Source organism: Crinia signifera, chromosome 9, assembly GCF_055691185.1.
Source record: "Crinia signifera chromosome 9, ASM5569118v1, whole genome shotgun sequence".
Classification (NCBI taxonomy): domain Eukaryota; kingdom Metazoa; phylum Chordata; class Amphibia; order Anura; family Myobatrachidae; genus Crinia; species Crinia signifera.
The window spans coordinates 141,959,278-141,979,383 of NC_139225.1; the positions used below are offsets into that span (position 1 = coordinate 141,959,278).

The 20,106-nt window shown below is 46.7% G+C and overlaps 1 protein-coding gene and 1 non-coding gene across 4 annotated transcripts; one reads left to right on the forward strand and one right to left on the reverse strand.

Moving 5' to 3' along the window:
- Positions 1 to 3,978: 3,978 nt before the first annotated feature.
- TRNAK-CUU (transfer RNA lysine (anticodon CUU)) lies at positions 3,979 to 4,051 on the reverse strand. The gene has a single exon. It is a non-coding gene; the product is annotated as a tRNA-Lys (tRNA).
- A 157-nt stretch (positions 4,052 to 4,208) lies between these two features.
- Positions 4,209 to 11,896, forward strand: NRM (nurim). Of its 3 annotated transcripts, none has more exons than XM_083160005.1 (4): positions 4,209 to 4,492; positions 8,322 to 8,521; positions 9,413 to 9,589; positions 11,402 to 11,896. In XM_083160005.1, the coding sequence occupies exons 1-4, from the start codon at positions 4,285 to 4,287 to the stop codon at positions 11,507 to 11,509; spliced, it is 693 nt and encodes a 230-aa protein (XP_083016131.1). In that variant the 5' UTR covers positions 4,209 to 4,284; the 3' UTR covers positions 11,510 to 11,896. The 3 variants fall into 3 exon arrangements, with proteins under 3 accessions (XP_083016131.1, XP_083016129.1, XP_083016130.1); XM_083160003.1 differs by having other exon boundaries at positions 4,216 to 4,492; positions 10,963 to 11,896; XM_083160004.1 differs by having other exon boundaries at positions 4,219 to 4,462; positions 10,963 to 11,896.
- Positions 11,897 to 20,106: the final 8,210 nt, after the last annotated feature.

The window sequence follows — 20,106 nt, forward strand, 5'->3', positions numbered from 1 at the left end:
GCATCACCTCTCTTCCATACGAGTCTCATTTAAACTTTCGCTGCTCCAGATCCTGCTTTCAGGTGCGGACTTCTCTCGTTCTCAGTCCTGTTGGCCTGGCTCCTGCCTTCTGCTGGCCTGTCACTTTCACAAAAGAACGCCAAGCACTATGAGCAGGCACAGAACAAATGACCCACGCATGTGCTATAAAGTACAGGAGCCAGAGACTTAGGCTACAGTGCCAGCGGCGGGTATAGCTGTACGCCTGCGGCCACAGGCCATGTGCACACACAGAGTACTGTAGATGGCTCTGAGCACCGAACGGCAGGGTGCACACACAGTAGACAGCAGTGGCACACACTGAGTCAGTCAGACTCAGCCACACACAGATGGTGCACAGTAGACGGCCTGGCCGCAAGGGTCACCGAGAGGCCAGCGGCCGTGATGGGGCATGGAAGCTCTGGGGCCCTTGAGATTGCTGGGGCCCGTCACACTTGTCCCCCTTGACCCCCCCTGTCGCCTGCCCTGGGTGCTGGCGCTGCTGCCAGCTGAGGAGCAGAAGGAGATGCAGCTTCCCCAGGGCCGGTGCAAGGTTCCTCAGCGCCCTAGGCAAACTGGCTAACTGCTCCCCCCCCCCCCCCCCCCCCACAAACATACATTGTGTGTGTATATATATATATATATATATATATACATATACACATACATACATACATACATACATACATACACACACACACACACACAGTGGGGGTATGGAATAGGCTGCTCTCTGGGAAAGGGGGTGCAGCCACCCAAAATAAGGTGTGTTCTTAAGTATAATGTACCAAACTGACATTTGGGCCAACCCCCTTAAACACATTTAATGCCGTTTGCACATTATGACACATGGAATGAGCTAAAATTCACATTATGTCACACAGTATGACCCATTATTCACATTATGTCACACAGTATGACCCATTATTCACATTATGGCACACGGAATGAACCAAAATTCCCATGTTGCACAGTATGAGCTAAAATTACTATGAAATGAGGCAAAAGATCACATTATTCCACACAGTAACAGCCACAATTCAGTGACAAAGAAAGTGACAGCAGGAACATAGGGACCGATAGAGGGACTACAGGGACATAGGGACAGGGACGGCAGGAACAGAGAGTGACAGCAGCGACATGTAAAATGATGGCAGGGACAGAGAGAGACTGACAGCAGGGACAGTGAGAGGGAAGGCAGAGACAGAGATACAGCAAGGACAGAAAGTAAGACAGAAGGAACAGGAAGAGTGGCAGCGGGAGACACAGGGACAGGGACAATGACAGCGGGAGACACAGAAAGGGAGTGTGACAGCAGGAAATATGGGGACAGGGAGAGTGACACAGTGATCACAGTCAGTGTAAAAATATGTGGGTCCTGGGGACACCTCAATTTATAAAGTCTGGGTTCCTCTCACATAGTATGTTTTTAAGCTACCCCACACCCAGATTGTCACTACAACGGATTGGTATGAGAGACAAAGAGGGTGTCGGGAAAGTGAGCGAAAAAGAGAGAGTAGTAAGAAAGAGAGTACTCAGGAAAAGAGAGCTTCATGGAAAATGAGGGAATAAGAGAAATAGGAGAGAGAGAGAGGGTAACCGATAGAGAAAGGGGGATGAGGAAGAGAGGGAAGGATGCAAGCAAGAGTAAGAGAATTTCAGGGAGAGATAGAAAGATGGGAGAAAACAAGAGTGAGTGTCAGAGAGAGGGCAGGGGTGTCAGGAAAGGAGAATGAGAAGGGAGAGATAGGGGTCAGACATGAGGGAGAGATTGTCAGAGAGAGGGAGGAAAGAGCGGAAGCATAGAAAGGTGAGAGAGGGAAGAACAACTAGGGGCAGAGAGATAAAGAGGTGAGGGGGCAGGGGAGAGAGGAGGGTAAGGGAAGAAAAAAGTGGTGACAGCAGATGATGACAGACAGAGGGTGGGGGAGAGGGAAAAGGGTACTGGAAGAGAGCAAAAAAGTGGAGGGACGGGCTGAGGCAATGGGGGTGAGAGAGTGTAAGGCAACGGGGGCAAGAGGGTGTCAAACGACGTGGCTGAGGCGATGGGGGCGAGAGGGTGAGGCGATAGGGAGCGAGAGGGGCTGAGGTGACTGGGGGGGTGAGAAGGGATGAAGCGAAGGGAGGGGCAAGAGGGATGAGGCGACAGGGTTAGGCAAGAGGGATGTGGCAATGGGGGGCAAGAGGGACTGAGGTGACTGGAGGGCGAGAGGGCCAGAAGTGAAGGAGGGGCCAGAGGTGATGGGAAGTGAGAGGGGTAAGGCGATGGGAAGTCAGCGGGGCAGAGGTGAAAGGGAGTGAAGTTATGAGGTGAGAGGGAGCGAGGAGGGGGTAAGGAGGCTCGAGGTGTCATTCTTACCACTATCATTGGCTCTACTGCTCCCCTGTGGCTGCTTGGTCCCCGGGCTGCTGCTTCTTCTCTGCTTGTCCAAAGGCTGCTCTCACTGCTGCTCCTCTACAGTTGCAAGGGCGGCCTCTTGCTGCTCTGATAATCCTCAGATGTCAGCTTCTCCTATGACTCTGCCTGTGCGGCCACTTGCTTCTTTAATGGACACCAGGCAGCCGATGCTACTCTGATGGCTGCCTTCATGGTTCCTGGTGGCCGGGCACATACCAGGTGGGACCCCAGCTGATGCAGGGAGAGATCGGTGCTGTAATGATAGTCGGGCGCACCCCAGGTGGGCGCCCGTCAGCAGAAGGGACAGTTCCAACGGCGCAGTTATCCTCCCCCCTGCGGCATCCTGTCTGGTCCGCGTACCTCCCGCACATGCTGCCGCACAAACCCCACAGAAACAGCATGCGGTGCTGACGGGCAGTGGACGGGCCACATGATCTTCTTGCGCCCCGATGCACTGTGCCGCCGATATTTCCACCCCTGAATGTAGAGCGCAGCTGCAGTCAGTAAGCAGCCCCAGTCCCCAGAGTACCTGCTCGCGGCCGGTGAACCCAGTGTCAGACCGCTTCACTGGCTTCTCCCCTCCGGTTGTGTTGCAGCCGCCGCTGTGGATCCTGGAGGCGTCAGCAGGGTGACGGGCAGGCGGGCGGCAGTACTAGAAGCAGTGGCAGGTGTTATGGCCACTGCTGTCTAATTCAATTTCCCATCTGACAGCGGACCGCCCTCAGGTCCCTGGCGCCCTAGGCAGCTGCCTAAGGCTGCCTAGTGGAAGCACCGGCCCTGAGCTTCCCTCTGAGCTGCTGATGGCGGTGGGTAGGACTGGAGGAAAGGCAGCTGCGTGTTGCGGGAAGCAGCTGCTGTCCCTGCTTACACGCTGCCCACTGAGGAGAGGCAGCGTCCCATTGATCATGTCGGCGGGGGTGGTAGCCTGAGAAAAGGCACGCAGCTACCTGTTGTATCCAGCGGGGAGCAGCTGCTGTTGCACCACTCACTGGGGAGCAGAAGGAGAGGCAGCGTTCCGTTGCGCTACCTCCTCCAGTCCTAGTGCCCTATTCTGCATAGTGAGATCGCATCACATACAATTTTGCATGCAATGCCATGCAATGGTACTAGTTCATTTCCACTGCACCCCTGGCCGCGGATTGAATCGGATTGAATCGCATCGCACGCAAATCGCATGCAATCGGATTTAGCACACCCCCACTATCCACATCGATGCAAACACACCCTCACTTTCCACGTCACCCCAACCTTTTCATACCCCCACTATCCACATCGGCGTGGAGTTGATTTTAAAAAAAAGTGTGGCGAGCGGACGCGGATTACTTTACATGTATTGCATGTGATGCGAGGGGAGGCGCATTACTTTACATGGGATTTCATGTGATGCGATGCAATCTGTACGCCAGCGTACGTAGGCAAATTGGGCGCCCTGATAACACACAAGTACCAAATATTCTCTGTACAGGATAACAAATAACTTGCAGTGCACAGTGTCAGTACAGTATATAAAGCATCTTTTTTACAGTAAATAAAACTAATCACAAAGTTAATAAAAAACTTTCCGCCCAACGTGGGGCTCGAACCCACGACCCTGAGATTAAGAGTCTCATGCTCTACCGACTGAGCTAGCCGGGCAGGTGACTATGCTCGGAGCACAGCTATAGACATGGCTGCTGTGTGCTGTACTGAGTGTGCGGCTGCAGGTGGCGCAGTGTCACATGTTTCTATCAAACAGATTCCTCCCCCTGTTATACTGGTCGCCGGAGGCCGTGGAGTGACGTCACTGAGTGTGGGCGGGGCAGGAGCAGAGCGCGCGAAGCCCCGCCCAGAGCTTTGCAGGACAGGACGGTCCCGGGACGATTGTGAAAATGTCGGCGGGAGCCCCGGACACCAGCCCCGGCCTCCCGCGGCCCTCCACCCCGATCTGCCTGTCCCTGGGCTTGGCCTCCCTCGCCTGCTTCGTAGCGGGCTTTGGAACAGGGGCGGAGTTCGTGCGGTTCCTGTCGTTCGGGGCCATATTCGGGAACATCAGCGGCGGGCTGGAGGGTGAGACGGGCGGGAAAGCTGAGGCGATGGGTAAGGGTGGAGGCTGGAGCGGGCAGCACCGGAGGTGGGGAATATATATACCTATATATACTGTATTTCCAGCATCTCCCACCACAATATGCACCGAACATACTATACTATAATGCCCCATACACTGACTGTATATACAGTAACCTGCTTACTATGTACTGTAACCCCCCCCCCCCCCCAATAACTGTATATACAGTAACCTGCTTACTATGTACTGTAACCCCTCCCCCAATAACTGTATATACTGTAACCCTGTCCCCTGCTTACTATATACTGTAACCCCCATAACTGTATATACTGTAAACCTGTCCCCTGCTTACTATGTACTGTAACCCCCCAATAACTGTATATACTGTAACCCTGTCCCCTGCTTACTATATACTGTAACCCCCCCCCCAATAACTGTATATACTGTAACCCCCCATTACTGTAAATACTGTAAACCTGTCCCCTGCTTACTATATACTGTAACCCCCCATAACTATATACTGTAACCCTGTCCCCTGCTTACTATATACTGTAACCCCCCATAACTATGTACTGTAACCCTGTCCCCTGCTTACGATATACGGTAACCCCCCATAACTGTATATACTGTAACCACCCCACTGTAATACTGTAGCCCCCATTAACTGTCACCCCAACTAACTAATACTGTAACCCCCACTGTCACCCCAACTAACACTGTAACCCCCCACTAACTGTAATACTGTAACCTGCTTACTATGTACTGTAAACATCCCCCCCCCCAATAACTGTATATACTGTAACCCTTTCCCCTGCTTGCTATATACTGTACCCACCCCACTATAACTGTAATAATGTAACCCCCACTTTCACCCCAACTAACTAATAATGTAACCCCCCCCACACACACTAACTGTAATACTGTAAACCCCCCCACTGTAAACTGTAACCCCCACTAATTGTAATACTGTAACCCCCCCACTAACTGTCATAATTACTGTAACCCCTGCGGTCACCCCCCTAACTATAATACTGTAACCCCCCCACTAACTAATAATACTGTAACCCCCCACTAACTAATAATTTCTGTAACCCCCTGCTATTTAATATTGTAACCCCCCACTAACTGTAATACTTTAACCCCCCACTGTTACCCCTGCTAACTGTAATACTGTACCCTCCCACTAACTGTAATGATTACTGTAACCCCCCGCTAACTAATACTGTAACCCCCCACTATCACCCCTGCTAACTGTAATACTGTCACCCCTGCTAACTGTAACTCCCCAATAACTGTAATAATTACTGTAACCCCTGCTAACTGTAATACTTTAACCCCCCCCCACACTGTCACCCCTGCTAACTGTAATACTGTACCCTCCCATTAACTGTAATGATTACTGTAACCCCCCACTGTCACCCCTGCTAACTGTAATACTGTCACCCCTAACTGTAACTCCCCAAAAACTAATAATTACTGTAACCCCTGCTAACTGTAATACTGTAACCCCCCCCCCCCCCCCCACTGTCACCCCTGCTAACTAATACTGTCACCCCCCACTAACTGTAATAATTACTGTAACCCCCCCCGCTAACTGTAATACTATAACCCCCAATGTCACCCCTGCTAACTGTAATACTGTACCCTCCCACTAACTGTAATGATTACTTTAACCCCCCGCTAACTAATACTGTAACCCCCCACTGTCACCCCTGCTAACTGTAACCCCCCACTAAATGTAATTACTTTAACCCCTGGTAACTGTAACACTGTAACCCCCACTAACTGTAATAATTACTGTAACCCCTGTTAACTGTATATACTGTAACCCCCGCTTACTATAAAACTGTAACCCCCCCCCACACACACACACACACACTAACTATATACTGTAACCCCCACTAACTAATACTTTATGACAAATACAAAACAAATTTTACGGTGAATATTAGTGAATGCTCAGTAAATAAAAAGTCTTGAGTTTACTTTTGATGGATTATAGAGTGGAGTCCTCTTTATTGTGCGTGGAAGAGAGTTCTATAGAGTCAGTTCCACAAAGTTGAGTATACACCATAACCTCTTACATATACAAAGTAAACCCACCCTACCACTTCCACACCATGGCCCTTATTCTGATTGAGTCTGGGTGTTCAGTCGGACGGGTGATGTATTGTGCAGTGGCGTTTCTACGCATGTGTGAATGCTTCGCGCGTCCGAACACGAGAATTCCGTGCTGAAAAGGATCGTACAGAACCATCCGAGCAGGGGGTGGAGAGGGGCGTGAAGGGATATTTGGGCTCATTACCATATGCGTACGCCCCGTGTTTCATGGGCGTTCCCTTGAAAACGATGGGCGTACGTATGGTAATCCGGCCGCGACACACGTGTGTGGGGCGGACAGCTGACAGCCGGATTTCAGCTGCCCGCCATATCCCTGCTTTCACACGGAGAATGTCCGAGTGGTCTGGAGCACTCGGGGCTGCCTGACTGCTCGGTCCATCATTCCATGGTCGGCGACCATCGGAGAATGGGGGAGGTTCCCACAGATGGCGGAGGTGTTCGCATCAAACATCCACTCCAGGTCCATTAGCTTGGCATCTTACCGCATTCGGACGGTGTGAGCGATCCGTACGGTAGGTGGGGCTAAGAACAATCGGTGGCCGTCCGAAAATACGCATCCGTCCGAGTCAACTAGAATAAGGGCCCATATGCTCCAGAACATCCCCCCTGTATACATTGTTACTCCCTCCCCACCATATAAACTGTAACTTATACCCACCCCCCACCATATATGAAGTAACTTCTGCTCCCTCCACCATAAACCCTGTAACTCGTCCAACACTGTATACACTGTAACTTCTTCACCCCCACTGTATACAATATATAACTGTCACCCCTGCTAACTGTAATACTGCAACCCCCACTAACTGTAATAATTACTGTAACCACCCGCTAACTGTAATACTGTAACCCCCTCTGTCACCCCCCTAACTTTAATAATTACTGTAACCCCCTCTAACTAATACTGTCACCCCCTAACTAATAATTACTGTAACCCCCGCTTACTACTACTACACTGTATACACTGTAACTTCTTCACCCCCACTGTATACAATATAACGTACTTCTACACTGTAACTTCTTCACCCGCACTGTATACAATATAACGTACTACTACACTGTATACACTGTAACTTCTTCACCCGCACTGTATACAATATAATGTACTTCCACACTGTATACACTGTAACTTCTTCACCCACACTGTATACAATATAACGTACTTCTACACTGTTATACACTGTAACTTCTTCACCCGCACTGTATACAATATAATGTACTTCCACACTGTATACACTGTAACTTCTTCACCCGCACTGTATACAATATAATGTACTTCCACACTGTATACACTGTAACTTCTTCACCCGCACTGTATACAATATAATGTACTTCCACACTGTATACACTGTAACTTCCACCCCCTCCCTGCACCATATTGATCGTTATTTCTATTCCTCCACCATATACACTGTAACTTCCACCCCTCCCTGCACCATATTGATCGTTATTTCTATTCCTCCACCATATACACCATAGCTCCCCCACCATATACACCATAGCTACTGTTTATATCAGTACACCCCTGGATATTTACACTATACTTCCCCAATGATTTACCAAATCCTTGTGTGTGTGTGTGTGTGTGTGTGTGTGTGTGTGTGTGTGTGTGTGTGTGTGTGTAAAGTGAGGAACTATCAGAAGTTGTATGAATAAAGGCGCTAGACCCCAGTATCTCACTTCCCATTGCACTACATTGAGTCTCACACCCAGAACGTCTTTTCTGCCTTTGTATTGCAGATGGAACGCCTCTAATATGGAGAGATGCTATTGAAGACGCTGCGTTCCTGCGCTCCATCGCTGTGAATGTGCTACTGCTGCTTTTATTTGTCCTCCAGCACAGCCTGATGGCCCGGCCTGCTGTGAAGGGGACAGTCACACAAGTGTTTGGCGTTCTCCAAAGGTCCTTCTACATACTGTGCACTGCTCTCTCCCTGCAGGTACTGGGACCTGTTCACGGTATATTGTATTTATTATGACGCTTAAGGTTTGTGTACTTAGTAATTATATTCTTGGTATTTTATAGTCAATGTGTGTTTATAAGAGGATTTCGTCTGTGGTATCCATTATCTATATGAAGAATCTGTGTTCCCGGGGAATATGCAGTAAATGGGTTTAATATTGTTAGTTATGTAACGTAAGGCTGGTGCCCTAATAAATCGTTTCAATACGTGATCTGGGCAGCTAGGAAATGGGAAGAGATCCAGGGTTACACGATGCTCAAGAATCGGCATAAAGCGGCGTTCATAATTGTAGTGTTTAGTGTAGAATATTGGGCCCAATTCAGGTTGGCTCAGAACAGGGCGAATTCAGCCCCGTTTCGATGTTTGGGGCTCTGCGCATGTGCACACCCTGACAACGAACGGCCTTGGCATGTTACAGAATGGGCCGTTCGTTGGAGGGGGGCAGACGGCGATGGGCATGGGGCTCGTTCATTGGAATGGCTAGCCTTTTGTGGGCACGTGGGCAGGTTGATTCCTGCTGGGGGGCTGACATCACAGAACGTCAGCCGCACACAAATAGAAGTCGGTTTTCGCTGAATTCTATTTGCGAAGGCAGGATAAATCATACGATGGTTAGGGACCATCGGATGATTTATCCTACAGCAGGCGTGCAAGGGCATGTGTTCTCGTTACACATCCCCTCGTCTGTTACCGAGGGGAATCAGTGATGGGGCAGGGGTGTCTCAGGTGCTCGGTAATCTGGGATGTTTGCAGCTTAACGATCCGACCTGAATTGAGCCCATTGTATCTTGTATCACAGAATCTTGTTTTATGTGTAGTGTGTGCTGTAATGAGATGGGATTAAAGCTGACTGTGTCCCCTCTATAGGTCATGATGCGGTACTGGCAGTTCTTCCCGCATGGCCCCTATCTGTGGAATGTCCCCACGGCCCCGTGGAGCGCCTGGCTCCCCCTGCTGTGTGCGCTCCTCCACACTATATCGTGGCTGCTTATTTTCAGTGTGCTGCTTATCTTTGATTATGCGGAACTTATGGGCATGAAGCAGGTGAGTGCTACTGACCTGAATCTATATTCTCATCAACTAATACTACATTATACATACAATAATACCCTCTATAGTGTTCATTCTAGCACCCACTATCTTTGAGGCAGTTCCTCTTCCCTGCCTGGGGTGTCGCTGTCTGCTGTGGTGTTTCTAGCACAGGTCTGGTTTGCATATCAGTGCTGACATACAGACCACACTGTGCTAGAAGCACTACAGCAGACAGCGACACCCCATGCAGGAAAGAGGAACCGCATGGGTTTTCAAAGATAGCGGGTGCTAGAATGAACACTAGAGCCTCTATATAATCACTTTGTGTGTCTATCGGTCAGTCTGCGTATTGAACTATATTTTTCTTATTTTGTTGTCTCATATTTTGTGGTATTACCATATAAGGCAAGCATGTGCTAACTCTTTAACACGGTGCGCCTCTACAGGTTCCCCTGCTGCTCCGTGTTACTAGGAAACATACACTCTATTAAATAGACCATCGAATCGCATCACTGCAAAATCAAAGCATTTTGCAGAATGCGTCCCATTGACTTTGCAAATTCTTTTCTCTGTATTCATGCATACCAATCCCACATACAGTATGTAAGCCTTACCGTAACAAATTGTGTGCACCATTATTTGTGTCTAACTTCAGATTATTAACACTTCTTGTATATTTTAATATCTGAAGCTGGGTACACACTACATGATAGATGCAAACAATATGCAGGAATATTAACATTATCATGCATATTGAGTAGTGTGTACCCACTCTATTGTTAACGATGCATGCTCCCGCGGGACGCTACCTACTTCCCGTCATTTGAACATGCAGTCATAGCTAACTAGATTGTCAACAATCACTTGTTCAGCGGGGGGCCAGATGATGTCATGAACTTTACCAATATTGTTCAGTGTGTATGTCCTATATCGTTATGCTGGGAAACACGAAGTGCGGCTGATTCATACCATTTTTACAAGTGGACAAGACCATGCTGCACTGCAGGGGTGGCAGGTTTAACATGTGCAGAGAGAGTTTGATTTAGGGGAGTTATTTTGTTTCTGTGCAGGGTAAATACTGGCTGCATTATTTTTACACTGCAATATAGATTTTAGTTTGAACACACCTCAACCAAATCAAACTCTCTATGCACATGTTACATCCGCCCCACCTGCAGTGCAGCATTGCCATCTGCAAAGATTTCAGCCTTGCTAACAAGTCTCAGGCCTTGTGTGTATCCAGCTTGAAACTTGGATAGTGCCAGTCTTGGTTTCTTTAAAAGATGCAATATCTGTAAGTGTCCACAGTGTGTCACTGTTACCGTCTGTATTATAAAGTGTATACAAGCTTTTATGCACCATTGTTTCACTTTACTCTCTCCCAGGTGTATTATCACTGCCTTGGAATGGGCGACCCCCTGTCTCATAAATCTCCCCGCGTTGCCCGTTTGTACGCCCACCTCAGGCACCCCATATACCTGGAGCTACTCGTAATCCTGTGGGCTGTGCCTTCACTTCCCCCCGACCGCCTGCTACTCTCCTCCTTTCTTACCCTCTACCTTTCACTGGTTCACCGTCTCGATGTGCAGGATTACACCTACCTCCGCTCCCAGCTCGAGAAGAAGTTCACGCTTTTCTCTCGCGAGCAAGCAAGCAGTGACTGGGGAGTGGGGAAAAGAGACTGAATGGGTAAAGGACTGTAGAGTGCATGTACGTGAAGCAAGAGCGCACAAGCTTCGCGGGGGTAATATAAAGTACGGAGTGCCACTTTTGCCGTGTACGGAGATTTGTAAGCTTCAGAAGTATTTTTTATGGTGTTTTTAGATCTATCGGATTTTGGAACAAAGACTCCAACAATACAGACTTTTCTATGACTTTTGTGCACACGTAACACAATTACTCATGCAGTATTTGCAGAGTGTTCCTCAGTGAGAGGATTGCCGGTAAGGGTAAGAGTTCACAAATCCCAAACATTCAGAGGCGAGAGAGCAGCGAATACAGGACTATGGTCTGGGATCCCTTACCTGACAGACAGAACCTGGCAATGCCTTGTCAGCACGAGTCACGTGGTCCTACACTCATTGATGACATCCACCCATTGGGGGAACACCCAGAGGGGCTGGTCCTGCCGCTAACCACCTGATCTATCACTGCCATGTAAAGTCTGCTTGAATGTGTGTGGCGGGTACATGCATAAAGAAAATCTGAAAGGAAATTTTAGCTTTACATCCATTTTTCTTATTCAGTGTTTTTAATGCTTTTTATGTATAAAAATTGTATATTTTAATATCCCTATTAAAAAAGTTTTGCTATTTTTAAGTATGTGTTTTTGTGTCCTTTTTATAAGAGCATTTGAAAAAAAACCCCAGCCACTCTGGAATTAGCCGGCTCTCCGGAATTATTCCTGTGTTCTGAAGGGAGCTTCTTGTCTTTCTGACCTTTTTATTTGTATATTGTATTGGCTTATATCATGCCCCGTACAGCTGTTGCAGCCGTTCCTGCTGTATCCCCCAGAGGCTTCTGCCTCTGGTGGATAGATGCTTATTACAAACCTCTTCCGGTTCCTGTGGGGCTTTAAAGAGCATTTGTCATGCACTATACTGAGAATGTACAATAGGAATAAGTTATGCCATGTATCATGTGATAGCCAATATTTGTACTAACATTGGATGGTACGGTCACTTCATTATACTGTTTAGAGCAGTGGTTCCCAAACTTTCTTGAATCACCCTTGAGCATCAAAATATTTTCAAGGCACCCCTAGGCCAAATGCTTCTTATCGAGAAATTCAGGAGAAAAAATGAAGTGCATTGTGTTTATATGTCACAGTTATCTGGGGCCTTATTCTAGTTCATTCTTTCTGACAAAATCCTTCTTAGATGGACAAAACCATGTGCACTGCAGGTGGGGCAGATGTTATTTGTTAAGAGAGAATTAGATTTGGGTGGGGTTTTACTTCAAAGTGAGATCTATATTGCAGTGTAAAAATAAAGCAGCCAGTATTTACCCTGCACAGAAACAAAATAACTCACCCAAATCTAATTCTCTCGGCACATTTTACATCTGCCCCACCTGCAGTGCACATGGTTTTGTCCATCTAAGAAGGATTTTGTCAGAAAGAATAAACTAGAATAAGGCCCCTGGTGAGGGACAGGATTTGCTTCTGTTTGTCTACATATATTATGATTGGCAGCCACTAGCACTAGTTTTGCCTGGTGCATTGACCATAAATAATATGAATTGATCTTGGTCCACGAACCCAAGGCACCCCTGCAAGTGTCCTGAGGCACAGTTTGGGAACCACTGGTTTAGAGAGATGAAGGGGTCATTCCACATCAATCACCCCCCAAAAAATGAAATGTCCATCACCTATCTCCAATTTTTTTTTTTTTATTTTAGGGATAAGCGAGGATGTCAAAGCAATTGTTTCGGCCAAATATCTCAACTGTCTACAACTAGCTTCTTATATATTACTTTTTTAATGTTTTAAATTATTTAATAATCACAGCTTCGTTATCCAGTTTATTATAAGTATCTTGCGTGTTTAATGTGCAAGCACCATAAAATTTGGACCCCTAAAGTTACTTTTTTTTTTCTCCCGAATCCAAAGCAAATTACTTTTATCTGCCTCACATTTTGTAAATTAATCAATTCAAAAATCAATATCTAACAAACTATATATAACAAATAGTGACACAGTCCAGATATTTGTCAGAAATCGTTTTGACATCCTTTTGTAAAAATCTGAGATGGTTGGGGGACACACCTGGTTGAACTGACATGGAACAACACATGCCTAGAAGACACATTGTTCAACAGTTATTGTTATTTACCCACAGTGTGTAAATCTGCAGCCCATATTAACCAATCATCGGCATACGATTCATCAATTACACATTAAAAGCAATCCCGGCTGTAACATGAGCACTAAAAACGAGTGTATCTGTTGTGCCGTAGTCTGGCCACAGGAGGCAGTGTAACATTCATTTCTGCAGCTGAAATTCATACGCTCTTGGTTGTGGAAGGATGATACTTGCAAACTATCCTACATTTCCTGGGACACTCTTACCCGGTCAATTATCAATGCATCCTGATGCGCTATTATCCATAAAGGCTCAATCTACAAGATCCTGCAAATAAATTTTATTTATTTTATTTTTTTGTATTATAATTTTTTTGGGTGGAATGTGTACAAACTGAAATCTAAATGACAGTGTAAAAATAAAGCAGCCAGTATTTACCCTGCACAGAAACAACCCCCCCCCCCCCAAAAATCTAACACCCTCTGCACCTGTTACATATGCCCCATCTGCAGTGCAGCATGGTGTTGTCCAATTGAGAGAGATTTTGCATTTGTGATCAACTCTGAATCAGGCCTGTTGTCAGATGTTACAATGTGTTTGTGGGCAAAACATTCAATTGTGTCTGTCTCAAGTTTCGTATTGAATGGGCGCATTTACAGGGGTAGGTTAGATCGCCTGACTTGGAAGATTTAAATGGATTCTCCTCAATTAACGAGCAAATAAAAAGGGGAAATAACTAAGAATCGTGACGTTTATAGGCCAATCTGCTAATTCCCTATAATTATTTAAGGTGTATGTCTGAGTTACGGTTGCATGTATCGTCTTGCTCTTCCATTAAAGTAATCTTATTTGCATGCTTTTTATTAATTTGATACGTCTTACGTTATTTATTAGTGTGCCCTTGGGCCATTCCACTTTTCGGTAAACTTTTGGTTACAAAAATAAGGTTTTTCAAAAACCAGCTCAATCTAACATCTTATAACCCAGAGTTATGTGACCTGCGGCACTCCAGCTCCTGTGGAACTACATGTACCAGAATGCCCTGCCATAGTTTTGCTTTTAAAGCATTCTGCAGGGCATTCTGGACTGAGGTTGGCTACACCTGTGATAACCTATTACATGGAGTCATGTAATGTGTGTTCCCTGCTTTCCCTGCATCTGCTAACCTAGTCATGAAATGTGTATACGTGTGGTCGGGCTGACAGCAAGGGGTATGATGCTCCTCATCCTTGTGTACATATCCTGGTTACCTAAAGATTGTCATTTGTCAAGCAGGATCCTCCTACCTCTCTGTCTGTTAATAGTTACCCAATCTTGTACTGTTATGTGCCACAGAATATGCTGGCACTATATCATACCGCTTTCAGACCGCAAGCGCCGGTCGTGCTTGGGGATTAGGACACGAGTCCATCACAGGAGTGGCCCGGCATTTGCGGTCTGAAAGCTCAGTGTCCAACCGAAGTTATTGCCCGGTCGGTGATGTCACACAGGGTGGGGCTCAGCGGCATCAGAGGGTGGGGCTCAGCGGCATCAGTGGGTGGGGTGAGGAGGTAGTGCTTGGAGCTGACAGTGCTGCCTCCTCCATACTTTGGACAGGACCGTTCACACTGCACCTGACCCAGTTCAGAGCCGTGTTCAACCCTGGTTGTGACCGGGGTTGAACTCCCGAGGTTGCCCGACCCGGGTTGGTGACACACCTGGCAATAACCCGGGTCGAGAGTGCGGACTGAAAGGGGTATAAGTAACCTTGGGCCTGGCTAATGTTTGTAAGAAAAGCAAAAAACAAAGCCAGTAACGGTGTCTAGAACAATCCACGTTTCCATGTAAGTGGAACAAATGTATGTATATTTTTCCCCTGCAAGGTAAAATACAGGACGCTTTTTCATGTCGCCCACAAATATTAGACCGCTTTTTTTTTTACACTGCAATTTAGCTTTCAGTTTGAACACCCCAACCCAAATCTAACACTTTTTGCACGTGTTCCATCTTCCCCATCTGCAGTGCAGCAAGGCTTTTCCCAGTTGCTTGCATTTTTTGTTTTACTTACATCCATGAATCAGGCCCTTAGTAAATACGTGATGCAGTATAAAACACCAGACTGGTTGTTGAGTAATAAACTACTAAGGTTTCATGCATCGCTCTGTCCTTCCGGTCCCTTCTGACATCACTGCTACACGGCAGAAACAGAACCACACCGGAGCCATCAGCAGCCGCTGGTGTTTGTATAGGGAAGCAGAGACCTGTATTTAAGCAAGTTTTAGGAGGAAGTGTGAGCCTATAATTATACAGGGGCGGAACATTTCATCTCGCTGATTCTGTTTGTGTTATCTGAGGCCAAACTAGAGACCCTTTCGGTGCTATTTTAAAACAGAAAATGATTGACCATATTAACGGTATCACTTGCAGAGAAATCTGAGAGCTACGTGAAAGTGTTTTTGAGGATTTTTTTTATATGTTGGTGGGAATTTATAGACCTGAGTATCCTCTTTACGCCTATCATGTCTGTGTGTATGGGGATGATTCTAATTGACTTGGTAAGCTGCGAAGCACGCAGCTTACAGAGTCCTTGTGACGCCGACCAGGCAAATACAAGCCCCGGCCGCCGGGACGAAGAGAGGGCGGGCGGCTCACGCCTGCCTCAGCAGAATTCATCCCGACTGCATTACCATGGGAACGCCCAGTGATTTCATAGGGCGACCATGAAAAGTGTTCCCATGGCCCAATGCCACCACAGCCCCTGTCCGCCCCAATCCCTCCCAGATGCGAATGGCCCGGCGACGTAAGTTGCTGCGGCTGTTTGCCGTCTGGGTTTGCACATGCGCAAACCCCGACCATCGGGGCAGGGGCCAAATTTGAACCAGAATCGGCCCCTATATGTGAAGCAGCCAAGTGCACAATTATCTTGTCGGTTGGGTGTATAGAAGGCAGTTCATTGCCCCTCGTGGATTAGTGACTTTGGGCCTAATTCATGGTTGTACTCCATGCCGATGTTTTCTCAACTGAGCGATTATCGGCAGTCTGTGCATGCTCTACGTTCGCAGAGCGCACGTGCCAAGGTTCCTCTGCAATGCTGCTCGCAATGAGGATGTCATCGCGGTATGATGGACAGATGGGGGAGTGGCGGCAGAAACGCAGATGTCTCATGGCTATTTTCCTGGCGTGTATCTGCTGCCAGCTGTAATCATGTACGTAGAGAGTCAGCGTCGGCACTGCCGTGGCCATAGGTCTACCATAGCTGTCAATGTTCCATGTATGCCTACGCGGTTGTGCGTGAGTTTGCGGTGGCTCCTGTGGGCGGCTGCAGTCTTCTCTGGGCAGCAGCGTCCTTAAAGGATCATGGAGCATGACAGTAGGTCTGGTCACGTGCCAGGCTTTATGAGCAGAAATGATACTTCACGCTTCAGCGATTCCTAAATGGGAAGCACAAAAACTTCTCCTTTCTGAGTGCCAGGGACTCAGACTGCCCACAGCCTGATGGAGAGAGGAGGAAGGGCGTGATCGGCATGTGAGCGTTTCTAACAGAATAAAAAAGCCTCAAATAAGTATTATTATATAAACAAAGCACCTTTTGCAACATGATATCCGGAGACGTGATAACACAAATGTCTGGATTGGGAACTGAGAAGGTGGAATGAGCAGGTAACATGGTAAAGAAAGTAGTGGGTATGGATCACTGGATAGACAGCAACTAGGTTGACATGACTGAAGGTCGACATTGTGTTAGATCAGGGTCATTAGGTTGACATGGGGAATGTCAGCAGTCAAAAGGTCGACATGGGGTTTGGTTTTTTTTTTACCCTAATGTCGACACAGTTGACATGGACACCAAAATGTTGCACCGCGTCCCCTAGCATGGCTCCCGGCGACATGCAGTGCTTGTGGAGGAATGGGTTTCTCCACAGTCCCCAGGGTTTTTTTGTTTTTTTTTTAATATGCGGGGGGAGAGGGGAGGGGGTCGCTTTACAAATGTTAGTTCATCCCAGTTGCTCATTTCATGTGGCATAATGTGTAAGGGTCGTATTGCACTGGGAGGGGAATATTTTGCTCAGGGGTAGAGGCTGGTAGATCACCGGTAAGTGTACAAAAAGTATAACCCACCTTACAAAAGTCTGGCCACCCCTGCATTAGAGTGTATGGTCTAGAGGTAATATTCCTATTTTAATTATTTCCTTTTTTCAACGTGGTCTAAATAGTGGTTATGGGGTGTACCTTTAAAAAAAAAACATTTTTTTTCTTCCAATAAATGTTTGTCCGGCTTTATTTTAAATATGTTCATTGTATCAGCCAACACCACCTCTTCTGGAAGAGCGTTTCATACCTTTTACTGCCCTGACCGTAAAAATGGCTACTGAATCTTCTTTCTCTAGTCTGAGCGCATGCCCACGTGTCCTGGCGTCTGACCTCCAACCAAACAGGTTGCCTGACAGTTCCTTATATTGACCCCTGATATATTTTTACATGGTAAGCGTGTCTCCCCTTAAACGTCTCTCTTCCAGCATAAACATTCCTTATTTCTCTAGTCTGCCCTTGTAGCTTAAAGACTCCATCCCTTTTATTACCTTGGTTGCCCTTCTCGGGACCAGAATTGTACTCCATATTTTAGATGAGGTCTAACCAATGCCTTGTAGAAGTGGCATAATTACATTTTCCACTTTAATCTCTTAATACATAATTTAATAGCATTAAAAGGGCAAGGCTGGGAGAAAGTTTTATTGCTCTTAGTCAGATTTAGCTTTTAGCTATTTTCGTGTCACGTGGTTGTGTCCCACATATCCAGATTCCCACGTCACTAATTATTGGTGACAGATTACTTTTTCAGATGAACTTTTTAAAGCCGATGCCTGAGGCTGGAAGTGCCGTCTCTGGGAAAATATCATGTCGCTGACTCCTGTTACAGAATGAACCATTCTGGGAAAAATTAGGACACTTCCATGTCTGCTAGATGCAACCTCTGAATGTGGTATAGTAACATAAGCTGGACTCCTACTGGATGTTGGTTCCATAGAAGAATATAAAGCTGTACTTTAGGAAGGGCCAGGGATCATGGAGGGTCAATTATTGTCAAGTAAGTTAAGAGGTGTGTGTGCTGTAGGGGGGGGGGGGGGGGGGGGGTAATTGTCCACTTGGTTCGTACTTTACTATCCAAGTGGCAAAACGAAGAGCAAAACGAAAATGTCTCAGGGGAAGCATGGTGAGCGCAGTCTGATCACGGGGACCCTTGTGACATTTGGCACCAGAAAAACATGTCGGCCACAATCCTGTGGTTCTAACACTGGCATCTAACTTCCATTACTTTGGATCTAGACAGTAAAGGTGCCCATACACTAGTAAGATTCATCTTCAGATCTGGCTGGTTGGAACAAAAACATGGTTATGGATGAGTGACAGTTTGTCAGTTTTCCAGCATTTCCAAGCAAATGGTCAACTGCCATTTGCTCTCATCCATAGCCATGTTTTTGTTCCAACCAGCCAGATCTGAAGATAAATCTGCGTGTTTATGGCCACCGTTACTGTCGATCTAGACACTTTAGGCATCTAACTTGAGGGGTTGGACTAAGGGTGGTCAACCATAACATGGTCCATCTAGACAGCGTTGATCCACTATACCATAATCAGCTGCTTATGCTTGGTTTGATCTATATCATTGTCATCAGGGTGCACAAGTATCTGCCTATAGTAGGTGCAGATTATATGCCTAGAAACAGGGGACGGTCACCCCTCTACCGTCCCAAGTGGAGATTTAGCTCAAAATACAAATGACTGTGATTGCCTCTGCGTCAGAGCAAAGCGCAACGGAATATGCTGCGCTATATAAGAAACTGTAAATAACTGTAACAAATATTCTGCCCTTTGTTGCTAATACAGTTTTGTGTGTATAATTAGAGGTGGAATTCCGTATATGAACACTAGGGGGCATGCGATGACCGGTATCATTTACTGCTACAGAGATATTCATGGTATGTTTGGATCTTGTCTGTACATGGCATTCAGATATTCTGCATCTGCTGGTTAGAGGATGAAATTGTCCCAGCCGTGACGCCCATTTCCTGCACGTCATACAGTCTGATGCCCTTCAGTATGTAAGCTGCTGCCAAGTCATAGGTTTATAGGGACAATAGCATTTACAATGATATGCGATAAGGGGTGGTCCTGGACACAGATGGAACAATGCAGGAATTTGGCATGATGGCTCTCAATTAGAAGGTTCCCTTTTACAGTAGAGGGTGGTAAGAGGAGATGTTGGAGTGTGTATGCACTATATCAACAACGCACGCTCCCGCAGGTCGTTAACGATGTCCTTCATCATCCAGCATGTACAGATAAGGGATAGACACCGCTCACCCCCCAACCCGCCATCGATAGTCACCGCCAGCATCAGCAAGTGTGCAAGCTTGCCAGGTCCTCACCTCCGTGGGTATTGCCGGGTACACACATCATGTAGTGCTTAGTGGGGTATATAATACATTCATTCAATGCAATGCTGACCGTTTTTTAGAGGAGTATGGAAAGAGAACACATGGAGGTTTTGTTTGAACTGTGTAGAGGGGTGTTAATTAGACGTTGCCTTTTGCTCACTCCAGTTACATTTTCCTTTAGTAAATCAGTGTTTTTAGAAGTGGAAAAGATGGCAATTCTAATTCAAACAACCCAAATAATAAAGGGATACTGTCATTTGGTCTACAGCATTATGGTAGACAGTCATTAGGTCGACACCATTAGGTTGAC